The 19,648-nt window shown below is 40.8% G+C and overlaps 1 protein-coding gene across 2 annotated transcripts in view; it reads left to right on the forward strand.

The window, feature by feature from the left end:
- Synj1 (synaptojanin 1) overlaps window positions 1-19,648 on the forward strand; it is a 74,811-nt gene that overhangs the window by 52,300 nt on the left and 2,863 nt on the right. For both annotated transcript variants that reach the window (XM_035444322.1, XM_035444323.1), the window contains 11 exons: window positions 244-400; window positions 826-943; window positions 1,037-1,252; window positions 3,560-3,638; window positions 5,912-6,074; window positions 9,120-9,329; window positions 10,272-10,406; window positions 13,961-13,999; window positions 14,137-14,207; window positions 15,635-15,743; window positions 15,982-16,196. In XM_035444322.1, coding sequence (XP_035300213.1) covers window positions 244-400; window positions 826-943; window positions 1,037-1,252; window positions 3,560-3,638; window positions 5,912-6,074; window positions 9,120-9,329; window positions 10,272-10,406; window positions 13,961-13,999; window positions 14,137-14,207; window positions 15,635-15,743; window positions 15,982-16,196 — 1,512 coding nt within the window. The remainder of the gene's footprint in view (window positions 1-243; window positions 401-825; window positions 944-1,036; window positions 1,253-3,559; window positions 3,639-5,911; window positions 6,075-9,119; window positions 9,330-10,271; window positions 10,407-13,960; window positions 14,000-14,136; window positions 14,208-15,634; window positions 15,744-15,981; window positions 16,197-19,648) is intronic.

Raw genomic sequence — 19,648 nt, forward strand, 5'->3', positions numbered from 1 at the left:
AGAACCACTGTTGTAATGGATGACCCCACACCTGTGCACATATGCACAGCACTAATGGGCGGGGCTTAATGAGCTACCAAAAGAAGATGTGATGCTGACAGGACTGGGGGAGAATTGAAGGGAGGAGTAGCGGGTGAATTTGATCATATTTCATTGCACATAGAGTCTCCAAACTCAAGAATTTTTAAGTAAAAACATGAACATCTGTATGTTTTGGAGTAACTTTGTGTATGTTTATTTTAGATTTTTAGAGGATTTTTAGAGGGAAAAGTGACATTTGCTCCAACCTATAAATATGACTTGTTTTCTGAAGACTATGACACCAGTGAGAAGTGCCGCACCCCGGCATGGACAGACCGAGTCCTCTGGAGAAGGAGGAAGTGGCCTTTTGACAGATCAGGTTAGGAGTAGACTTTTTTATTTAGGAAAATTAAGGTGGATTTTGTGAGGGGAAGAGTGATAAGCATTTCATGCCTATTTTTTTAGTGACATGATTTCATGTAAAGTGAGGAAACGTCTATTTTGTAAAATGGCTGATTGCAGTTGTGAAAATGACACTTGGCTATTTGGGCTTTTCTGAAGCAGGGTTTGGTCCTACCCAGGTCTCAGTTATCTTAGAAGTGAGCAGCATTTCTGTTCTCCCCAGTAAGGAAGAAAATGATGTGACAGACATGTCTGTAACATTTCTGGGCTGTCTGCTTCCGGAGTTTTGGCATGTTAGCCTCAGACTGTTGAAGGCTCTACAAGGAAGTGGCACCTGTTTGTGTCATATGACCTCTCTTACTCATGTGGCCTCTCTTGAATTGTCTTTTATTCTGATTGCAGCTGAAGATTTGGATCTTCTGAATGCTAGTTTCCAAGATGAAAGTAAAATCCTTTACACATGGACCCCGGGCACTTTGCTGCACTATGGGAGAGCCGAGCTGAAGACTTCTGACCATAGGTTTAAACAGCTTCAGTTTTTAATGATGCTTGAAGTTTGTTTGAAATAAATCCCTTTAGAAACATTTCTAATGCATTTCCTTTGTGCCTTAAGGCCTGTCGTTGCCCTGATTGATATAGATATATTTGAAGTTGAAGCTGAAGAGAGACAAAAAATTTATAAAGAAGTCATTGCAGTCCAAGGCCCTCCAGATGGCACAGTACTGGTCTCAATCAAAAGCTCTACACAAGGAAATAATTTTTTTGATGATGCTTTGATTGACGAGCTCCTGAAGCAGTTCGCACATTTTGGTGAAGTCATTCTCATCAGGTGAGTGAGGCGTCCGACTGACCAGAGTGTATCAGAAGCAGTAGACTCTACACTGGAAACCCTAATCTGGTGACTGACTAGTGTGTAAGTGTGATATTTCCAAACCAAAGAACTCTACCTGGGGTGTTGCTCAAGAACTCCTAGTGGGTTTTGAAATCAAATTCTCTACTTAGAAAACTTAAAAAATGAATAGTGAAACTTTTACATGAACAATGGAAGACAAAGGTATGTTTGAGTTTGGGAATGACCTCATCAAGATTCCTCTACAGTGGAGCAATGTAGCAAGCTCTGTGAGAATGAAGCTGTGGTTGGTAATTTTAGTATTAAGAGAGACAAAAGTAAAGGGACCAGTACCTCCATATTCAAGAGGCTGAGGTGGGAGGGTCGTGAGTTCAAAGCCAGCAGAGTACATAGAGAGTATGTAAATAACTACCTGTAGTAAATAAATAAGCTGGAGGGATTTGTTGTTGTTCCTGAGTTTAAGAAAGGTCATGTCTAAGGTCGTTATAAATGGTGAATGTTCTATTTCCAGCCAGAAGACATGTGAATTACAGGAGCCATCTGTTCCAGGCTCTGTTCCCTATTGACTAACCACATGCTCTCGTTTTAAGAGTGTTTTCTTTCACATGTGCAACAATTGAGTTTCATGTGTGTCTTTTAATTCCACAGGGAAAGAAGTGCTACTCATTTCTTTTGTATGTTGTTCATTTGTTTCTGGCATGTTTTGTTTGTGTTCAGACATCCATACGAGGTACTGCAGAAGAGCAGAGGAGACGTGAAAGGCATGGCATGTGCTTATAATCTGCTTAGGAAAGTCACTGTGGGAGTTTGTGTGGAGTGGGACTCATGCCCGAGACACATGAGGGCCTTTCTGGGAGCAGAGGGACAAATGGAAAGAAATTGTGTTTAGACTTCTGACCCTTTGGTTTTTCTTACCCCTCTTGCACATCTTTGAGAGCAGTGTATTTTAAATCTTCAAAATCTTATAAAATCTGAACCTGAGAGATGGCTCGGTGAATGAAGGCACTACCTGAGTGCCATCCCGGGATCCATATGAGGGTGGAAGGAGACAGCCGACTCCACAGAGTTGTCCTCTGACCTCCATGTGTATGCCTTGGCAATAATGAATTAATTAGCTTCTAAAAGACTTTAAAACGAACAAACAGCTCTAGACAGTACACTGTATAATCTCCCAGGTTTACAGATGACAGTGAGCCTCGTCAAGTATAGAAATGTCAGACCACAGGAAACATCTGTGAACTGTGTGAGTGGGCAGCAAGTAGCTTTATGAGCAAATGTAAAATATAGCATTGAACTAGAAGACTCTAAATGGTACAAGAGAGACTGGTAAAGGAGCAGGGGCTTGTGTCTTTCTAACTCACTGGGTTCTTGTTAGTTCAGAATGGAAGCTAAAACCTTTCCTCGAGAGTATTGTCAACATCAGGGAAAGTATTGAAAAGAAAACTGGGTGTTACTGTGATAAAAAGCCATGGGGTGTCTGTTGCACCAGTGATAGCAAACTGATAAAGGACAGCAGATACTAAAAGGAAAGTAGAGGTGGGTGTGGAGGTGTGCAGCTCTGGTCCTGGTGCAGTTCCCAAAGAACAAACGATGTTTGGAGCTCATGACACAGGTACATCTAAGAACAGCCTTGCAGAGGGGTGGGTATCCCCCATGACCATCCCTGTGTATTTCAAATGGCAACATTGTTGTTACTTAAAACTTCATGCCAGAGAAGCTGAGTCAGTTATCTTGGTCATGCCTGAGTGATTGTAAGATGTATTCTATGTGCACTTAACTTCAGTATCATAGTTTGGCACACTTTTATTTCTTAAAATTCATAATCTTTTAGACTCTGAGCATGAGACAAAAAGGTTTTCTCCATACAGTGGGAGAAGTTCAGTTTGCAGAATTTCTTTTGTAAGTAAGACAGATAAACTTTGTTTTATTCTTTGGTAATAAACATAATTAGATAATCAGTGACTCTTCAAAATGTGGCTTTTGTTTCATTTTTTCCTTTTGGTGGGTTTCTTATTTCCAAAGTATAAACTTGGAGTCGTAGCAAAGACCCATTGAGGAAGAAGAGTCTTGTGCATTCAGACACCTAACCCTAAGCTCCTTGTGACCATTAGTTGGGTTGTTTGGAGTTTCCTTCTCAATCAAAGGAATTGGCCTGTAGGAAAGTCACTGAAACAGTGAAAATTCATAGTGCCTCCCTCACTGTGCAGCCAGGAGATGCAGCTTCTAACGCAAGGGTCTTCTTGAAAGAGGCCCTTTTCTTATGTATCCCTTTTCTTTTTCTTAAAGATTCGTAGAAGATAAAATGTGGGTTACATTTTTGGAGGGGAGCTCTGCCTTGAATGTTCTGAGCCTAAATGGAAAAGAGGTAAGATAGATTTGATGATTCTAAACCATTTGAAGTGTCTGAAGATTGTACTTTTATAAGCATGCTATGAGAGTGTCCACATGTATTTCCAGTTAATGAAACTAGAAGACTGAACTACGTGAGGGTTACTTAATATTTTTATTTAAACTAGTTGTCTGCCTAACTTGGAGTTATTTTCCTTTCTCCTTAGAGATATTAACCATTGATAGAAATGAAAAATATGTGCACTGCCTAATTTGATTTCTACCATATTTAATGCAAAACATATCAATTTTTAATTAAGGGCAGACATTCCCTTAATGTACAGCTCTTCTGTACATTATCAAGTGGAGGACATGCCTCTTTACAAGAGCATGGCAGAAGGTCCTCATCATTTCCAGGGAGTTACCTGGAAGCTGCTAAAGAAAGGCTCTGATGTCCCTTCCGTTTTTCCAGCATGGATACATAATTGCCACAGATGGCAACCACTCCACATTGTAGCACTTTCAAATGTAACAGCTGGGGATGGTCTGAGCCTATGATTTGAAATGTCACAGGTGGGGAAGTACATCAGTGACCTGGAGTAATTACGTTTCTGTGAAAGGTTGCATCTCTCAATTTTTATGAATCTGTTGTTTGTTTTATTTTGTTTTTTTTTGTTTTGTTTTGTTTTTAAGCTAAATCCTGCATTGCTAAGTATATGGTCAGTAGAGACCAAATTCTGGGCTCAGTTTCTCCAGCAATGAGAAGTCCAGAGCTTATTAGCTTTCTCTTGTAGTCATGTTACTCTTGCTTACTTGAAGAAACATATTTGCATGTGTATATTGCTTGAGTTTGTTTTTTGTTTTGTTTTTAATGCAGTACTAATATATTCATGTCAAAATGGATTAGAAAAAAAAACAAAATGCAAGATAATATTTAGTTTACCCTTTTAGAGGTTACACATTTCTAGACCTTGAATGTGTTGCCTTTGTTAAAACCACTAATTTAACCCTAATTTTTTTCAGGAATTAGCGAATTTCAGAGAAAAAAAATCTGAAGCAGCTGGGCATGGTGGCACACACCTGTGATCCCAGCGCTTGGTAGGCTGAGGCAGGGGCCTCACTGAAGTTTTAGGCCAACCTGGGCTACACTGTGAGACTGTGTCTCAAAAAACAAAAAGCATCATACACACACAAACAAATCAATAAAAAAGTGTCTTTTGAATATAATATTTGATAACTATAAAAGATTTTTGTTGGTTTAAAAAATAATTTGTGAAATATGCAGGTAAATGATGAAGTCAGTTGAGTTTAATACTTGGGTCTGTTAAGCAAGTAAGAGATTTAAAGCCTCTGGCTTCACGGCTCAGTTGGTGTTAGACAAACCGTGCTGTTGAAGTGAGTAGCTTCTGACCTCTGCGCCTTTAGGAGTCCTGAGAGCAGTAATACTTGGAGCTGTAATCTGTCCACAGTGTGCCAGCTATTAGCCACACAGGTCGTTTATAAATATTCTAAAAGTTTAAACCTTCTTCCAGCTAAGGGAGTCTTCAAACCACAGGAAGCTAAAGCTGTATAAAAGAGCTTGTAACTAGGAAGCTGGTCTGTTGTATGGTGTGGGCTTTAAGTGGGAGCTTTTCTGTATATTATCTTCATGTCCTTGACAAAAAATCTCATGCCCAACAACAGAGTTTTAAAGAACTTAAAAATACAGAGAGACAGTGAAACTTGATTATAACATCTTGGTGGTTTTAGTAAATCATATTTAGGTCTAAATGTCACTTAATTGTATAAGGAAAGCTGTAGCTTGCTTTATAAGTTTCAGCCATTCTATTTCCAGAACAGTTAATTTTTGTGTAAGATTTAAAATAATCTTCGCACAACATTCTCCCGACATTTGAAATGCTAAAACCATAGGTTAGCACATGGAACAAATTAAAGAGGACCAAATGACAGCAAGTATATGCAAGGCTTTCTGTCTCTTCTGCAGTTGTTTTGGTGTAGGAGCACTTGTTTAATTTATGGATCCAAATCGGAATTATATAACAGACTATCAGTAGTTTGTATTTGTCCAGGAAGTGATACTGGCTAGAGAAAAGGAATCCTAACTACCTTTATTTGGCGTCATAAGCTTTTAAAGGCAGAGTGGTGAACACCCTGCACGTGGGAAATTCTTAGGATGTGTGGAAGAATTTATTTTGCCTAGAATCCAACTAAGCTGTGGATGCCGCTGCCTTATGGAGCATAGGCACCCTTCTCCTACGTTAGTTTCTGTGTTAATACATTTTTCTCCTGTATCCTTTTTTACGCCAATAGTTATTAAATCGGACTATAACAATTACTTTAAAAAGCCCAAACTGGATCAAGAATTTGGAAGAAGAGATGAGTTTAGAGAAGATCGGTGTCACATTGCCCTCATCAACAAGCTCCACCCTGCTGGGGGAGGATGCAGAGGTCGCAGCGGATTTTGACTTGGAAGGTTTGTATGTTGCGCAGACGTACTCTGCATGTTGTTTGCTCCCTCCCAGCATTATCGACTTTGTATCCCAGTTATCTCTCCTGAACACAGTATTAATAATAGTTTGTCTGATTACCTTAGACTTGGTAATTTATATGCTATTTTATCATTTAATAGTAAATACACTTGAATATTTTAGTTTATATTGTATGATAAAAGCAGAGTAGCCGGGCGTTGGTGGCGCACGCCTTTAATCCCAGCACTCGGGAGGCAGAAGCAGAAGGATCGCTGTGAGTTCGAGGCCAGCCTGGTCTCCAAAGCTACACAGAGAAACCCTGTCTCGAAAAACCAAAAAAAAAAAAAAAAAAAAAAAAAGCACAGAGTAGTATTTTGAATGTGCCAGTTTGTGCCAATAATTATAGTTGAGCAGAAGTTCCAAATGAATCTTTTTACTGCCAAAACAATTTCATAGTAATTACTGCAAAGGAAATGTTCCAGAGGGATTCAAAATGCCCAAGTGACGAGGAACACATTCATGTGAAACAGAACCCGTGCATATGAAGGTGTCTACTTCAGTTGAACTTTTGAAACAAATTATCTGGGTATTGTGGTTTTCTTAAACATTATTTGAAAGTACATTTGCTTTCTAATACTACATATGTGTGAGCATCATTTTCATTAGGATATATTTTGTAATAAAGTGAATGTTTAGTGTGTGTAAGACCCTGGGTTCCATCATTGGCCTCCCCAAAAATGTGTACCTGACTCTACACTGCTAGATAACACTTCTAAGCTAAACATCTTTTAGGATAATCACTCTTTTATATTGCTCATTTACTTGATCCACACATAAATATGTAATTTTTGGATGCCAAGTTGCATTGTTTCCTTTTCTGGTTGTGGCCAAACACCTTCAGAAACAAGTTAAGGTGAGAGTGTTTATTGGCTCATGATTTCAGAGGTTCAGTCCTGGGCTGATTGGCCCATACACTTGGAGGAGCCTCCTGGAGGCAGGGACAGATGGTAGCAGCTGGTCTTCTCAGCAGACAAGCAAAGAAGGGGGGTGTGCAAGTGAGAGGCGGTCAGAGCAGGAAACAGACCCAGACAAACTCCTGCTGACCTAGTCCTTCCAACTTTTTACCACTTTCCAACAATGCCATTTTCCCATGCATCCGTGGGGCATTGGTCCCTCCATTCATTGTGTCAGAGCTGTTACCTCCGGTGCTGTCACAGACATATCCGCTGGTGGGCTTCACTGCTCTCTCAGCCCAACAAGTTGAATCAGAATGAACCGTCAGAGAGGTGCATGCCAGAAGCTGCAAATTCTGTGACCATGGTCTCTGTTAGCTCCTTCTACAACTGTTTACTAGGTGTTTCACACAAGATGCAGGCAATCACAGTAAGTGGTATCCGGTGTAATAATTAATGCTGATTAGTCTGGTACCTCATGAGAAAGTTTGTAGTTTAAAAAAAAAATAAAATAAAATAAAATCAGGGGGCTAGAGAAATGGCTCAGTGGTTAAGAGCACCGACTGCTCTTATAGAGGACCCAGGTTTGGTTCCCATTACCCACATGGTGAATCTGTAACTCCAGTTCCATGGGATCTGATGCCTCTTGTGGCCTCTTCAGGCACTGCATTTGTGTTACACATACATAACCTGCAAACAGAACTCTTACGCACATAAAAATAAAAACACTTTTAAAGTCAAGAAAGAAAGTGTAAACAGTTCCACGATATCTCAAACCTCAGAGAGATGAGTGAAAAAATAAGGACAGGAACTTGCCTGATTTAGGAATGGTTAGGGATGCTGTTAGTGACCTTTGTAAGAGTAATTTTGTGGTATGGTAAAACTACATGGCAAAATTGCTCTGGGTAGGTACAGAACAGTTACTTTTAAATTAGGGGAGCCTGAGAATGCTAGTACTGCTAAAAGGGGCTGGCACAGAGGTGGACGCTGATACTGTGAAAGTGTTGACAGAGAACGGCAAAGTCTCCGAGGAAAGTGGGGTACCCTGGACCTCCTCTGTGAAGGAGGCACCATCTCCAGACTTCTCTTTGTTAAGAACTTTAAGTTCTCACATTATTTGTAGGAATGGGAGAGTCCACAGTTTCAGGGGACTTGAGACGCTTTGAAATAGTGTTTCTGGCAAAAGGGAATGAGAGAAATAACCAAACAAGAAATGAGAATTTTCAGGCAACTTGGGAGACCCAGAGGAGATTGAAAGCTACAGACATTGTTGGTCTGACCATGAGGTTTGTGTGGTTTTCTTCAGGAAGTGGCATACACTGACCAAGTGCGCTGTCGGGACGTCAGATAGTGGGGCTGATGAGAGAGGGGTTTGTCGGGCATCGGCAGTGGGAGAATCATGCATCTGGGAGTGGTTAAGTGAAGAACTGCCTGGAGCTAAACAGAGGAGGCCACATCGGATGGGGCTAAAAATGCTAGGGCACAAGCCCTGGATCTTGGGGAAGGGAAAGGAAAGAGCTGAAGGGCTGGACAAATAAAGTGTTGCAGGCTAGTAAGTCATGTATCTGAGGGTGTGCTGTCCACAGTGTGGGAGCAGTCCTGTCAGCGAGGACAATACTGAGGCATTGAGGCTGTTCCACTTGCTGTCCTTAGGACTTTGGTATGTGCAGAAAGGTGGTAGGGCCCACTTAGCATCGTGCTTTCGACTTAGTCCTGAATGACTGACGAGTCCTTAGTTCCTGTCACTGGAAGCACGGAGGGTGGAGATTTCTGAGGTAGGTGGAATAAAGGTGTCCCATAGACTCCTGGTGACATAGCCTTAAAAATGGGGCTTGGAAAGAAGGCTGATGCTCTGGGTGCAAATCTTGTTGCACAGGGTACCCTGAGCCCACTTTGCAGCCCTTTGGTGAGTTTGCAGCTGAGACCTGACAGGAGAAATGGGATCTGTGTTGGGTGAGCAGTCTTGAAGTGGGAGGCCCTGGTTAGAGCAGTATTCTCAGCCTGTGGGTCGTGACCCTTTGTATCTTGTAGCCTGTAAAGCCTAATGTGTAGGAAAAGTGAAAATGGCGCTGTCTTTGCTGGCCTTGCTTCTGACAGGTGATGTTGATGACTATAGTGCTGAAGTAGAGGAGCTTCTTCCTCAGCATCTGCAGCCCTTTTCAAGTTCTGGCCTTGGCACTTCTCCAAGCTCCTCACCCCGAACCAGTCCCTGCCAGTCACCTACAGTGCCAGAGTACTCCGCACCGTCTCTTCCTGTCAGACCAATCCGTGCACCATCAAGAACTCCAGGGCCTCCGAGTTCACAGGGTGTGTACTTTACTTTAAATGTCTGTGATTCTGTCTAGCCAGCTTGTTTGAACTTTGGAGAACTGTTGTATCCTAGTTTGCTTTCTGTTGCTGATAACACACTGGCCAAAACCAGTTTGGGGAAGGAAGGGTTTATTTGACTTACAGGTTCATTAAGGGAATCAGGACAGGAGCTCAGGGCAAGAATCTGGGGTCAGGAGCTAATGCAGAGGCCCTGGAAGACGACTGCTTCCTGGCTTGCTCCCTATGGCCAGCTCAGCCCACTGTCCTATGCCACCTGGACCACCAAGGATAACACCATCCGCAATGGTCTGGGCCTTCCCACACCAGTCATTAATCAAGGAAATTGGCCCTCAGGCATATCTGATGAAGGCAATTAATTTCTCAGTTGAGTTTACCTCTTCCTCACTGACTAACGTGTATCAAGTTGACAGAAACTAACCAGTAAACATGGTTTAGCTTTTCAGCCCATGCACTGAGTGCCCTGTAGACAAGAGGCGGGTTTCCATCACCATAAATAACTCTTAGTGGAGCAGATGCTCATCATTGCTATCGCCAAATGAGAATCCTATGGATGTGGTTAAGATTGTCTGTTTTACAACCTGTGATTTTTTATTCTATGATAAGAATGCTTGACTACTAGGGCTCCCTCCTGCTTCTTTGCTGGCTAGCAAGTTGTGTATGGCTGAATTCAAACAGTAAATTTTGTTCCTTAATGGAACTCCTCAGCAAGTCAGCTTTCAGCATCTTTGCCATATAAGAGGTCAGCACAGGGTAGCACCATGGTTCCAGAAGGTGGCCCCATGTAGACTGCTGCTTTATTCACACTGAATATGGTTTACTCTTTGTTTAGTGCACACAAATTTAGAGAGAAGATTACATATGCACATTCCTTCCCACTCGCTCCCTGTCGGGACCAGATCTGACCTACTCACTTTGTAGGTTCTCCAGGTGACACTCAGCCAACTGCCCAGAAGGATCCTTTCCAGACCTTAGAGCCCAAGAGGCCACCCCCTCCCCGCCCAGTTGCTCCTCCAGCACGTCCTGCCCCGCCACAGAGACCACCTCCACCTTCAGGTAACCAGTTACTCCTAGGATACCTGCCTAACTTAAAATCCTCCCCTTCCTCCTCTTTCCCCTCCTTCTTTTCCTCCCCCTCCTCCTTCTCCTCCTCCTCTTCCTCGTAAAAGCATTTTGGGTGTTTTCATGCTGCCAGACTCTGGGTTTATTTGTGTTTGTATGATCATTGTTATTCCTTAAGCTTTTCCAAAGGACTCAGGAGCAACAGGACAGTGTGTCTGTCCTGCAGATTTCTCAAGCATGTGTCCAGCTGCCTCTTTGCCTGTGCACTGGGGAAGCTTGTCTGGGTCTTGCTAATTTGATGTGCTTAGGCATGTATGATGTTCTTGGATAAAACTGGGCTTAATTTTTTAAATTCCTCATCTGTAGCTTTATAAAGACAATTAGCATTTATTAATTTATGGAAATTTTCATTTAGAACTGAAGAGCATACATATTTTAAGATGTTTTACGTATGTCTTTAAATGTTCTCTTAGCTACATATAGTGTTCACTTCCTGTGAGCATATGCATTGAATGACAGCTTTGTGTACTGCCTAGATTTTTACATAACCATATGTGCTATCATGACTACTGGAGCAGATCTTGACATTTCAACTCTTCATTTAATGTCATTTCCTTTCTGCTGCCTAATTTCTTATGAACTATAAGGGGCTAGGAGTCCTGCACCTGCTAGAAAAGAATTTGGAGGTAACCATTTACATTTGCTATCCTGTATGAATGCTGGTTTATTAATAATGTTTTGGACTTAGAACTCTATAACTCAAGAGACAGTTTAGGCCTGTTTGGTAAGGGTTAGAATGATTGACATTTATACTCCACATTATAAGGTTCCATACTTGGTGGCGCATACCTTTAATCCCAGCACTCAGGAGACAGAGGCAGGTGGATCTCTGTGAGTTCGAGGCCAGCCTGGTCTCCAGAGTGAGTGCCAGGATAGGCTCCAAAGCTACACAGAGAAACCCTGTCTCGTAAAACAAAAAAAAACAAACAAATAAATAAATAAATAAATAAATAAATAAATAAAGTTCCATACTTTATTTATCCCTGTTAACATACTAGAGCTTAGTTTTATCTGTGAGTAGAACTAATAAACTATACCTTATTTTGCATTTCGAATAACTCATTAAATTGTTGTATCATTTGTTTACGTAAAACTGTGATTTTCTTTTCAGTGAGGTAAGTTTTATTCAGTACTGGATGCTTTTATTTAAAAAGTAATGCATGCTGGGTGGTGGTGGTGCACACCTATAATCCCAGCAGTTGGATGGCAGAAACAGGTGGATCTCTGTGAGTTCGAGGGTAGCCTGGTCTACAGAGTGAGTTCCAGAACTGTGACACAGAGGAACCCTGTCTTGAAAAACCAAATAAATAAATAATAATAACTAATTATTTAGTTAACATGAAAACTGAAAGTAGAGCTAGGAATGTACCAAGTGTGCTTACCTGGTATGTACAAGCCATGGATTCAATCCACAACACTTATACACACACAGAGGTGAAACTGGCAGCTCATTCTGAAGGGTTTATTAAAGAGTACATTTCCTCTAAGTCTCAATAAAGATGGAAATTGTAAAAATAAATAAGTGGATGGATGGATGGATGGATGGATGGATGGATGGATGGATGGATGGATGGATGGGCGGGCATGGAGGTTGTACCAGTTATTCTCAGAGCTTAGCAGCTCCAGCATTAATGCTCCTAAAGCCCCTGGCCATACAGAGTTGATGTCTTCAGCTACCTGACATTGTCAGTGAGCTAAGATTCAGGGTCAGTTGTGGCCAGCTAACACTGCTTAGATGAAGATTTGGGTAACTTTGTAATAAGGATACCTACATGATTTGAACAGTGTAGCTTTTATGAAACTATTTTCATTTCAAAAATCTTTTATTTTTAGGGTGAATTCCACTTTACCAGGAAACCAATCTATAGAAAATAAATTTTGAAATAAACATGTGAAAACTTGTATCATATTAGCAAACCAGTAGCTTATTTAGAAATGTGTTTCCATTTTAAAATGCTTCTCTTCATAATTATTCTACAGCTTATCTTATTCTGCAGCCAGTAAGCCTCTGAGACAGTAAGCCCAGAGAATACATCAAGAACTAACTCCTAAGTGTTAGAAATTTAAGATGAACTTGAAACTTCATTTATGATTATTTTCCTTTTGACTACTGAATAATGTATTAATAATCTAGATAGAAGAAATGAGATGATTATAAAGTTTTGCATTAGACTTTTTGATTCCTTACTGCTGGTAATTTCAGATGTGCAAAGTAAGCTGTGTTCCTGCTTCTGTTCTTGCATTTGAGGAGTCCGTTTTGAGCTAAAGTCGCTTTGATAACTTCCAAAGATGTAAAGCAATGAAAGACCCTTCACGAGAATAATTGTGTACCTGCCTTTCATCCTATGCTGTGGGTTCTGAACAATACATAGCTTTTGTTCTTTCTCTAAAAAGGTGTTGGAGCACCTCCCAGTCCTGGGGTAGCTAGGAGAGAGATGGAAGGTAACAAGACTTTTGCATTATAGATATGGTTCTTGTTCTAAGTGTCAGCCCCTCCGGTGTCTCATGGCTTACTAAACCCTACCAAAGTTGACACCTCTCCTTGTCCTTATACACACCTCCTGTTTTTCTCTTTTCCTTCTGTGTTGTATGTATAGTTAGTTCCCAGTGGCTATCTGTTTAATGTCTCATCTCTGAGGATAAGTTCCTGTGTTGTTCATACCTAGTCCTGTGTACCCGGACTGTGAAATGACTGTTGAAAGACACCATCATTTTCTCCTCGTGAATAAGTCACATGTTTACCAGTGCTGTTGATGAACCTGAAGGTTCATAAACCAGTAACTTTAAGGTCCTAGGATCTAGTGTTTTATAGATTTTCCTCTATAAAAGGGGTTTCTAAATATTCTGGTATTGGGCTAGATTTGCTTAGAAGATCACTAAAATTGGGACCATTTGTTAAGACTACAATTATCTATGGCCTGCTGTATTTAGTATAACCATTGTACTTGAATTTCTTCTCAAAATGGAAAATCTAAGATAACGCTTGGTAGTGTCTTTTATTCTTTCTGTCCCCCATAGTAATTTTCACTTCATCCTTAGGCCGCCACCTCTCTGAGTTTGAACCATACTGTAACTGCATATAAATATGTCTAGACCTGCCTTCTCTCTTGATCCCGGTAGTAGTCTATTGTAGATTCAGAAAGAACTCACTCTTAGGTAACTTTACCCACAGTCAGCCCGTACTATGAGGAGCTGTGGCTCAGGAGCCATTTGACTGCCAAGCTGTAAGGAGCAGGTGACCAGATCTTCAAGGTTCATGGACATAGGTCTGTGAAGACTGTCACCATAGTGACAGATAGTGTGACTTTGTCTGCCATGCGGGTTTCTCTAATACTCCAGTTTCTATCTTTATACAAAGCTAAGTGCTTGTTTTGTTGCCGTCTCAAGCCTTTCTCTCTGCTGGCAATGAACAGCGCAACCAGGTGATGCCATAAACTGTTGTTTTATTGTTTACTTATGGCTGATTCTTTTTCCTTTCTGCTTCAAAGCACCCAAAAGCCCGGGAACAACACGGAAAGATAATATAGGTAAACACACTTGAATGTAGTTACTTCCCCTTAAAACTGGACCATGCAGTAGACACTTGGAATAGAAGTATATGGTTTTTTATTTCTTTTTACCTTTTTAACTTTCTTAAATTTACACAGTGTGATGTCTGTTTCAGGGCGTAATCAGCCTTCACCTCAAGCAGGACTTGCAGGCCCAGGGCCTGCCGGGTATGCTGTAGCCAGGCCGGTAAGTCACCCTGGCCTGGGAGTTAGGAGGTGTTTGTTCTAAGTTCAAATTTACGGCTAATCTGTTTGTTACCATGGAAAGAATTGGGAGAAACCTCCCAGACTTTAGTTCTTCAACTCTAAAATAAGGGAACTGGTAAGCTCCAAGCTATATCTCAGCTCTAACCTTTCTCACACACCTCCAAAATGACTACACTAACTTATTGGAATAAAAATAATGTACTTAATTATGGTCAGTAAATCAACATCTTGATGTCTCTTAAAATATGAAGAAGTAATGTATTTGTATAGCTGTTTATCAGGTAGCCTATTTAATCAATAGAAATACAAAGTTATCCTTCCACCCAACGTGGCATACAACTTTAATCCCAACACTGAGGATTCTGGAGCAAGTAGATCTCTATGAGACTGAGGCCAGCATGGTCTACATAGTAAGTTCCAGAAGAGTTAGGACTATGTAGAGAGACCTTGTATCAAAAAAAAAAAATAAAAAAGTATTAAAGCCTTTAATTATCATAAAATTATAATAGAGTACTTAAACTGGTTCTAAAGATAAAAATAGGAAGGCAGATGGCTTACAGTTTTTTTTCTATACTTTATAAATCTATGGCTGAGACAGGACCATGGGGATGGCTCAGTGGGTAGAGGGTTTGTTATGCAGGCCTGATGGTCTGAGCACCTGGTGTCTTATATCTGTAGCCCCAGCATTTGGGTGGCAAAGGCAAGAAAAGTGCTGTCACGAGCCCAAGACCACCCTGATCTTCATAATGAGTCCCAGAGCAGCCTGGGACCACCTTAGCTCAAAAAACCCAGACCCTAACAAACAAGCAAACAAAAAAAAGTAACTTTGGCTTTAAATAACTATTATAGGCTTAGACCCTTCAACAAAAATACAAGAATAGAAAGAATTTTTCACCAATGTGTCTTCTGTCTTGTTTAGTTAGACATTTAAGAATGTTATTTCATGTTTTAAAAAACCAGGGAGGGCAGAGATGTCTCAGTGGTTAAGAGCATGGGCTGTTCTTCCGGAGGACCTAGGTTCAATTCTCAGTAGCCACATGACAGCTCACAACTGTCTGAAACTCCAGGTCCAGGGGATCTGACACCCTCACACAGACATACATGCAGGCAAAACACCGGTGCACGTAAAATAAAAGGAGTCACTAAAAAAAAAAATGTCTGGGAGAGGTTGATTCTGAAGTCTCTTAGTATGTAAAGTTTGTCTCCATCATTTAAGCCTCCAGACTGCCTCATTCTTCATGAAGTCAGCACTGCTGTGGTCAAGTCCCTCGCCTTGCATGCAGCCAGCCAGGCACAGAGTTACATCCTAATACTGTTTCCTCTGTATGCATGCCTTTACCTTAATTTAAAGTAGAGATGATGCAGTCACAAATGAAGTTAATGTCACTAGTATGTTCCCATCTCTAGACAATTCCAGCACGGGCTGGAGTGATCAGTGCCCCTCAGAGCCAGGCCCGGGCATCTGCCGGAAAGCCAACCCCTGAAACCCAGAGCAAGCCTCCAGAGACATCGAAAGGTAGGAGTGCCGGGAGCACACTGCCCCGTGCTTCTCCTTTTCCTTTCTCTTCCCATCGTGCCTGCCTGCCTGCCTGCCTGCCTGCTTGCATGCATAAGATCTAACTTACTCAAATGGGGGGTCTTCTCCCTTATTCCCCTGGAAGCGAGGCTGTTGCCATGGAGAAGGGAAACAACCAGAATAGAGAGAAGCCACGGCTTCAAGCACACTGCTGACGTGACAACCCTCGGTGTTTTAGGTCCAGCTGTCCTTCCAGAACCACTGAAGCCTCAGGCTGCATTCCCTCTGCAGCCTCCTCTGCCCCCACCTGCTCAAAAGCTGCAGGAGCCTCTTGTCCCCGTGGCAGCACCCATGCCTCCTGGCCCTCAACCGAATTTGGAAACCCCACCACAGCCCCCACCTCGGAGCAGGTCATCGCATAGCTTGCCTGCAGACTCCTCACCACAGCTGCAAGTAAGTATTACTGCTGACAAAGTGTCTCTGCATAGCTGTATAACGTACAGCACACTTACCTTAATGACCAGTGTTTTAAGAGTAAACATGACCTGATTTTTTTTTTTTTTTTTTGCCACTTGAAAGTAATAGCACCTTGAGATGACTTTAGTGAGTATCATTTGATTCTTTAAATGAATCGCATGCTAGTGGCTATTTGTCATCTAATTGTATGAACAATAATAATATAGTCCTCTTCCTGCTGAGCTGATGAGTTAATTTTAGAGAGAGGCAAATCAAGACCAGCTCAGTGTTTAGACATTGGCATAGTGGTCAGTTCCCTGCAGGCGTGTGGGTGACTCTTCACTGCCTCCTGAGGCAAGCAGTAGTTCTCTGCATTAAGCTGCCACTGGGTTCCTGAGGTTGCTACCACCACAGGAGTAGCTCACACAGAAGCCACAGATGACCACACCCTTCCACTGGTGTCTCACAGAAATCGCTCCATGGCCCTGACATGAAGTCATGGACATTCCTGTTGTCTCCTATCAGCAGTGCTGCCAGATTTAGACAATTGCTTTATACTGTGATCACTACATATGAGTTAGTTTTGTTGTATGCACGTAAGTAAAGTTGATAAAATTAAGAAGTACATTTTGCTGGATCACCATATACAAATTCTTTACTTGAAAATGCCATCAACAGATTCTTTAGTTGAAAATGCTGTCAAAGCCAAAGCAATGTATAAAGTTTTACAAGTCCATGATTTGATTTAATCTGAAATATTGTGTATTGCCAGTAGCCTTTGAATATATTTTATGAGTAGTAACTTGCATTTGTTTTACAGATAGATGGGTATGTTGACCTGCTTGGCAGACCATTTCTAACAAATATCAGTATTGGAAGCAGATACTAAAGTAGCTAAGACTCAAATTAGTTATTAGCAGTTGGTATTTGCTAGGCTGTTGCTTACATTTCTGAAAGCTAAAGAGAGCAATGGAAAAAATTACATGTTCTCAGCTGATGAATATTAAAAGTTACTCTGTTTTTTAGGTTAAAGTGGAGGTGCTGAAGATATTTAATAGAAACTTCAGAGAATAAATATCTACTATTCTTTTCCTTCCTCCAACCTTAAAGACTTATTTTTGTACTATCTCGTATTATTTAGAAAATTAGTTGGAAGGCAGAAATCTTTGAAAAAGTAGCCAGTTTGAATACTGTCAGTACAGTTTGAAGGCATCTATTTCAGAGTAGAAGCTCCTTACTCCACCCACTTTGTAACATCTGTATCCCAGGGCTATTTCATACTGATTACAGAGCCTTGCACCTTTAATGTAAGCCTGTCCTCACCCTCCTGTCCTGTACCAGAACCGGTGCATATGACTCCAGAGTCATCAAGATGATGACAACTCCAGTTACAGAGCATTACACTCTGTGTGTGTGTGTGTGTGTGTGTGTGTGTGTGTGTGTGTGTGTGTGTGTGTGTGTCAGAACACTGGCCTCACATGCACACCCCTGGGCTGTCCCCAGCACTGGGGGAAAGGGGAAGGGAAGGGGAGGGGTTAGGAAGTTGGGAGACTCTAAGGTATGTAATATATTTAGGATGGCATCTCTAAATTGCCAAATTTTATTTTACTTCTTATACATTTTACTGTTTACATGTTTGTGAGATCCAATGTCTTAAGAATATCAGATTTTTAAAAATACAGATTATTGTAAGACTGTGATTTCAGTTTTAAACAGCAAAAAAAAAAAAAAAATGTTTTCTTACCTTGTTGTACCTTCAAACTAATAAACAGTAAGGGAATTAATTTTCTAAGTCCTTTAGAAAATTAGAACAACATGAGCAAGGCCAGACCTGACGTTTTGTTAGATGACTCTTTAGCTGTGATTCTGCAATGTGTATTGTGTACACTTACTCTAGTAAGGAGACCTCCAGGTCTGAAATAGTGATAACAAAATTGGAACTGGCTAGTACTCAACCTTGGACAGTGCTAAGCTTACACTGTCCTGAGGTTCCAGAGAGACCAGCGCTGCGTGTGAGCTGACAGTGTCACCTGCAAGTGCTGCTCTTTGGCCCCTCGTGACCTAGAGCCACAGGCTTTCTGAGGACCCACTGGTTGGGGCTGCGGCTGGTCTGGAACTGTCCTAACTCTTTTCTTTGATGTCTGTGTTCCTTTTCCCAAAGCAGGAGCAACCATCAGGGTAACAGGTACCTGAGTGTTTATCACCTTCCATGTGCTGTCCATCTGTCTCCCCAGCTCTAGATGTATGAGGCTTTCCCTTCATACATCTAAAGTTCCACAAGTTTTAAATCCACTCCTCCACATTAATGAATTCTATTACCATACCATAAACTCATACCTACTTTTTTTTTCTTAGTATTTTGGATTTTTAGGAACTGTTTTAGTTCTTGCTAATGCCTTACCTTTTTTTTTTTTTTGCTTTGTTTTCTATGCAAATTAACAAAACTAAAAAGTATAATTTCAAAAAGGCAAACAATTTGTATATGAAAGCCTGTTTGGCTAACCCACTTTGGTTCTTGGTTTTAACAGTGGCATAATTATATAAATGCAAAATCCAATTGTTTTTTCCTGAGGTTTCTCTTTGGGAAGTCTTTTTTCAGATAATTTTAGGAGTCAGATTCTTTTTGGTAAGAAAGAGTTGATGATTTAGGTTAAAAGTAATAATATTTTAAAAGCCCTTCCAACACCTTTCTCTGTAAAAGCACCTCTGATGTCATCACAAATTCCCAAATCCTGCATAGATGGAAAGTTAATTACAGTGTGGTGGATGCTGGTATGGGTCTCACTGTCATTTCCAAGCTGATCTTACTTGAGCCCTGCTCGTTCCAGTGGCTGGGCTTCTCCAGCCAGCTTCTGGGTGAACAAGGGATTTAGGAGTGACTGCAGTCTTTATGGCTATGAAGTTAACACTCAATACTCCTCTCTGGCTCTCAGCTTATGGCCAGTACTGCTCAGAGCACAGCTTCTTTTGGATTTTAGAATTTTTAGAATCAATGTTCATAGAACATGGAGTGCCCCCCCCATTTAAATAATCCTTGCCTTTATCTGTCTATCATTAAAAAACAACCTTTGAAAACTCACTTTTCCAAAAACAAAGAAGGGAACAAACTCCATGTACAGCTTTTGAATTTATGAATATGTTTATAATTAGCTTTTATTCATAAAACTGAATTTGTGTAGGGAATTTAGGTGAAAATATAGCCTCATAGATGGGTGTTGGAAGTTTATTACGCATATTTACTAAATGCTCTTCGCATATAAGCTTAAGTTTGTGTTAAAATTTAAAAGAACAGGATATAAACAAACACATTGTGTTATATAATCCTCTTTCTTACCATTTCAAAAATTGAATGCAAGAAATTATTCCATCACATTTCTTTGAGATTTAAAACATGAATTTAATAAAAAGGATTTATTTAATTACAAATTCTTCAAGAACATAATTTTACT

The sequence above is a fragment of the Cricetulus griseus genome, chromosome 4 (genome assembly GCF_003668045.3).
Source record: "Cricetulus griseus strain 17A/GY chromosome 4, alternate assembly CriGri-PICRH-1.0, whole genome shotgun sequence".
NCBI lineage: Eukaryota > Metazoa > Chordata > Mammalia > Rodentia > Cricetidae > Cricetulus > Cricetulus griseus.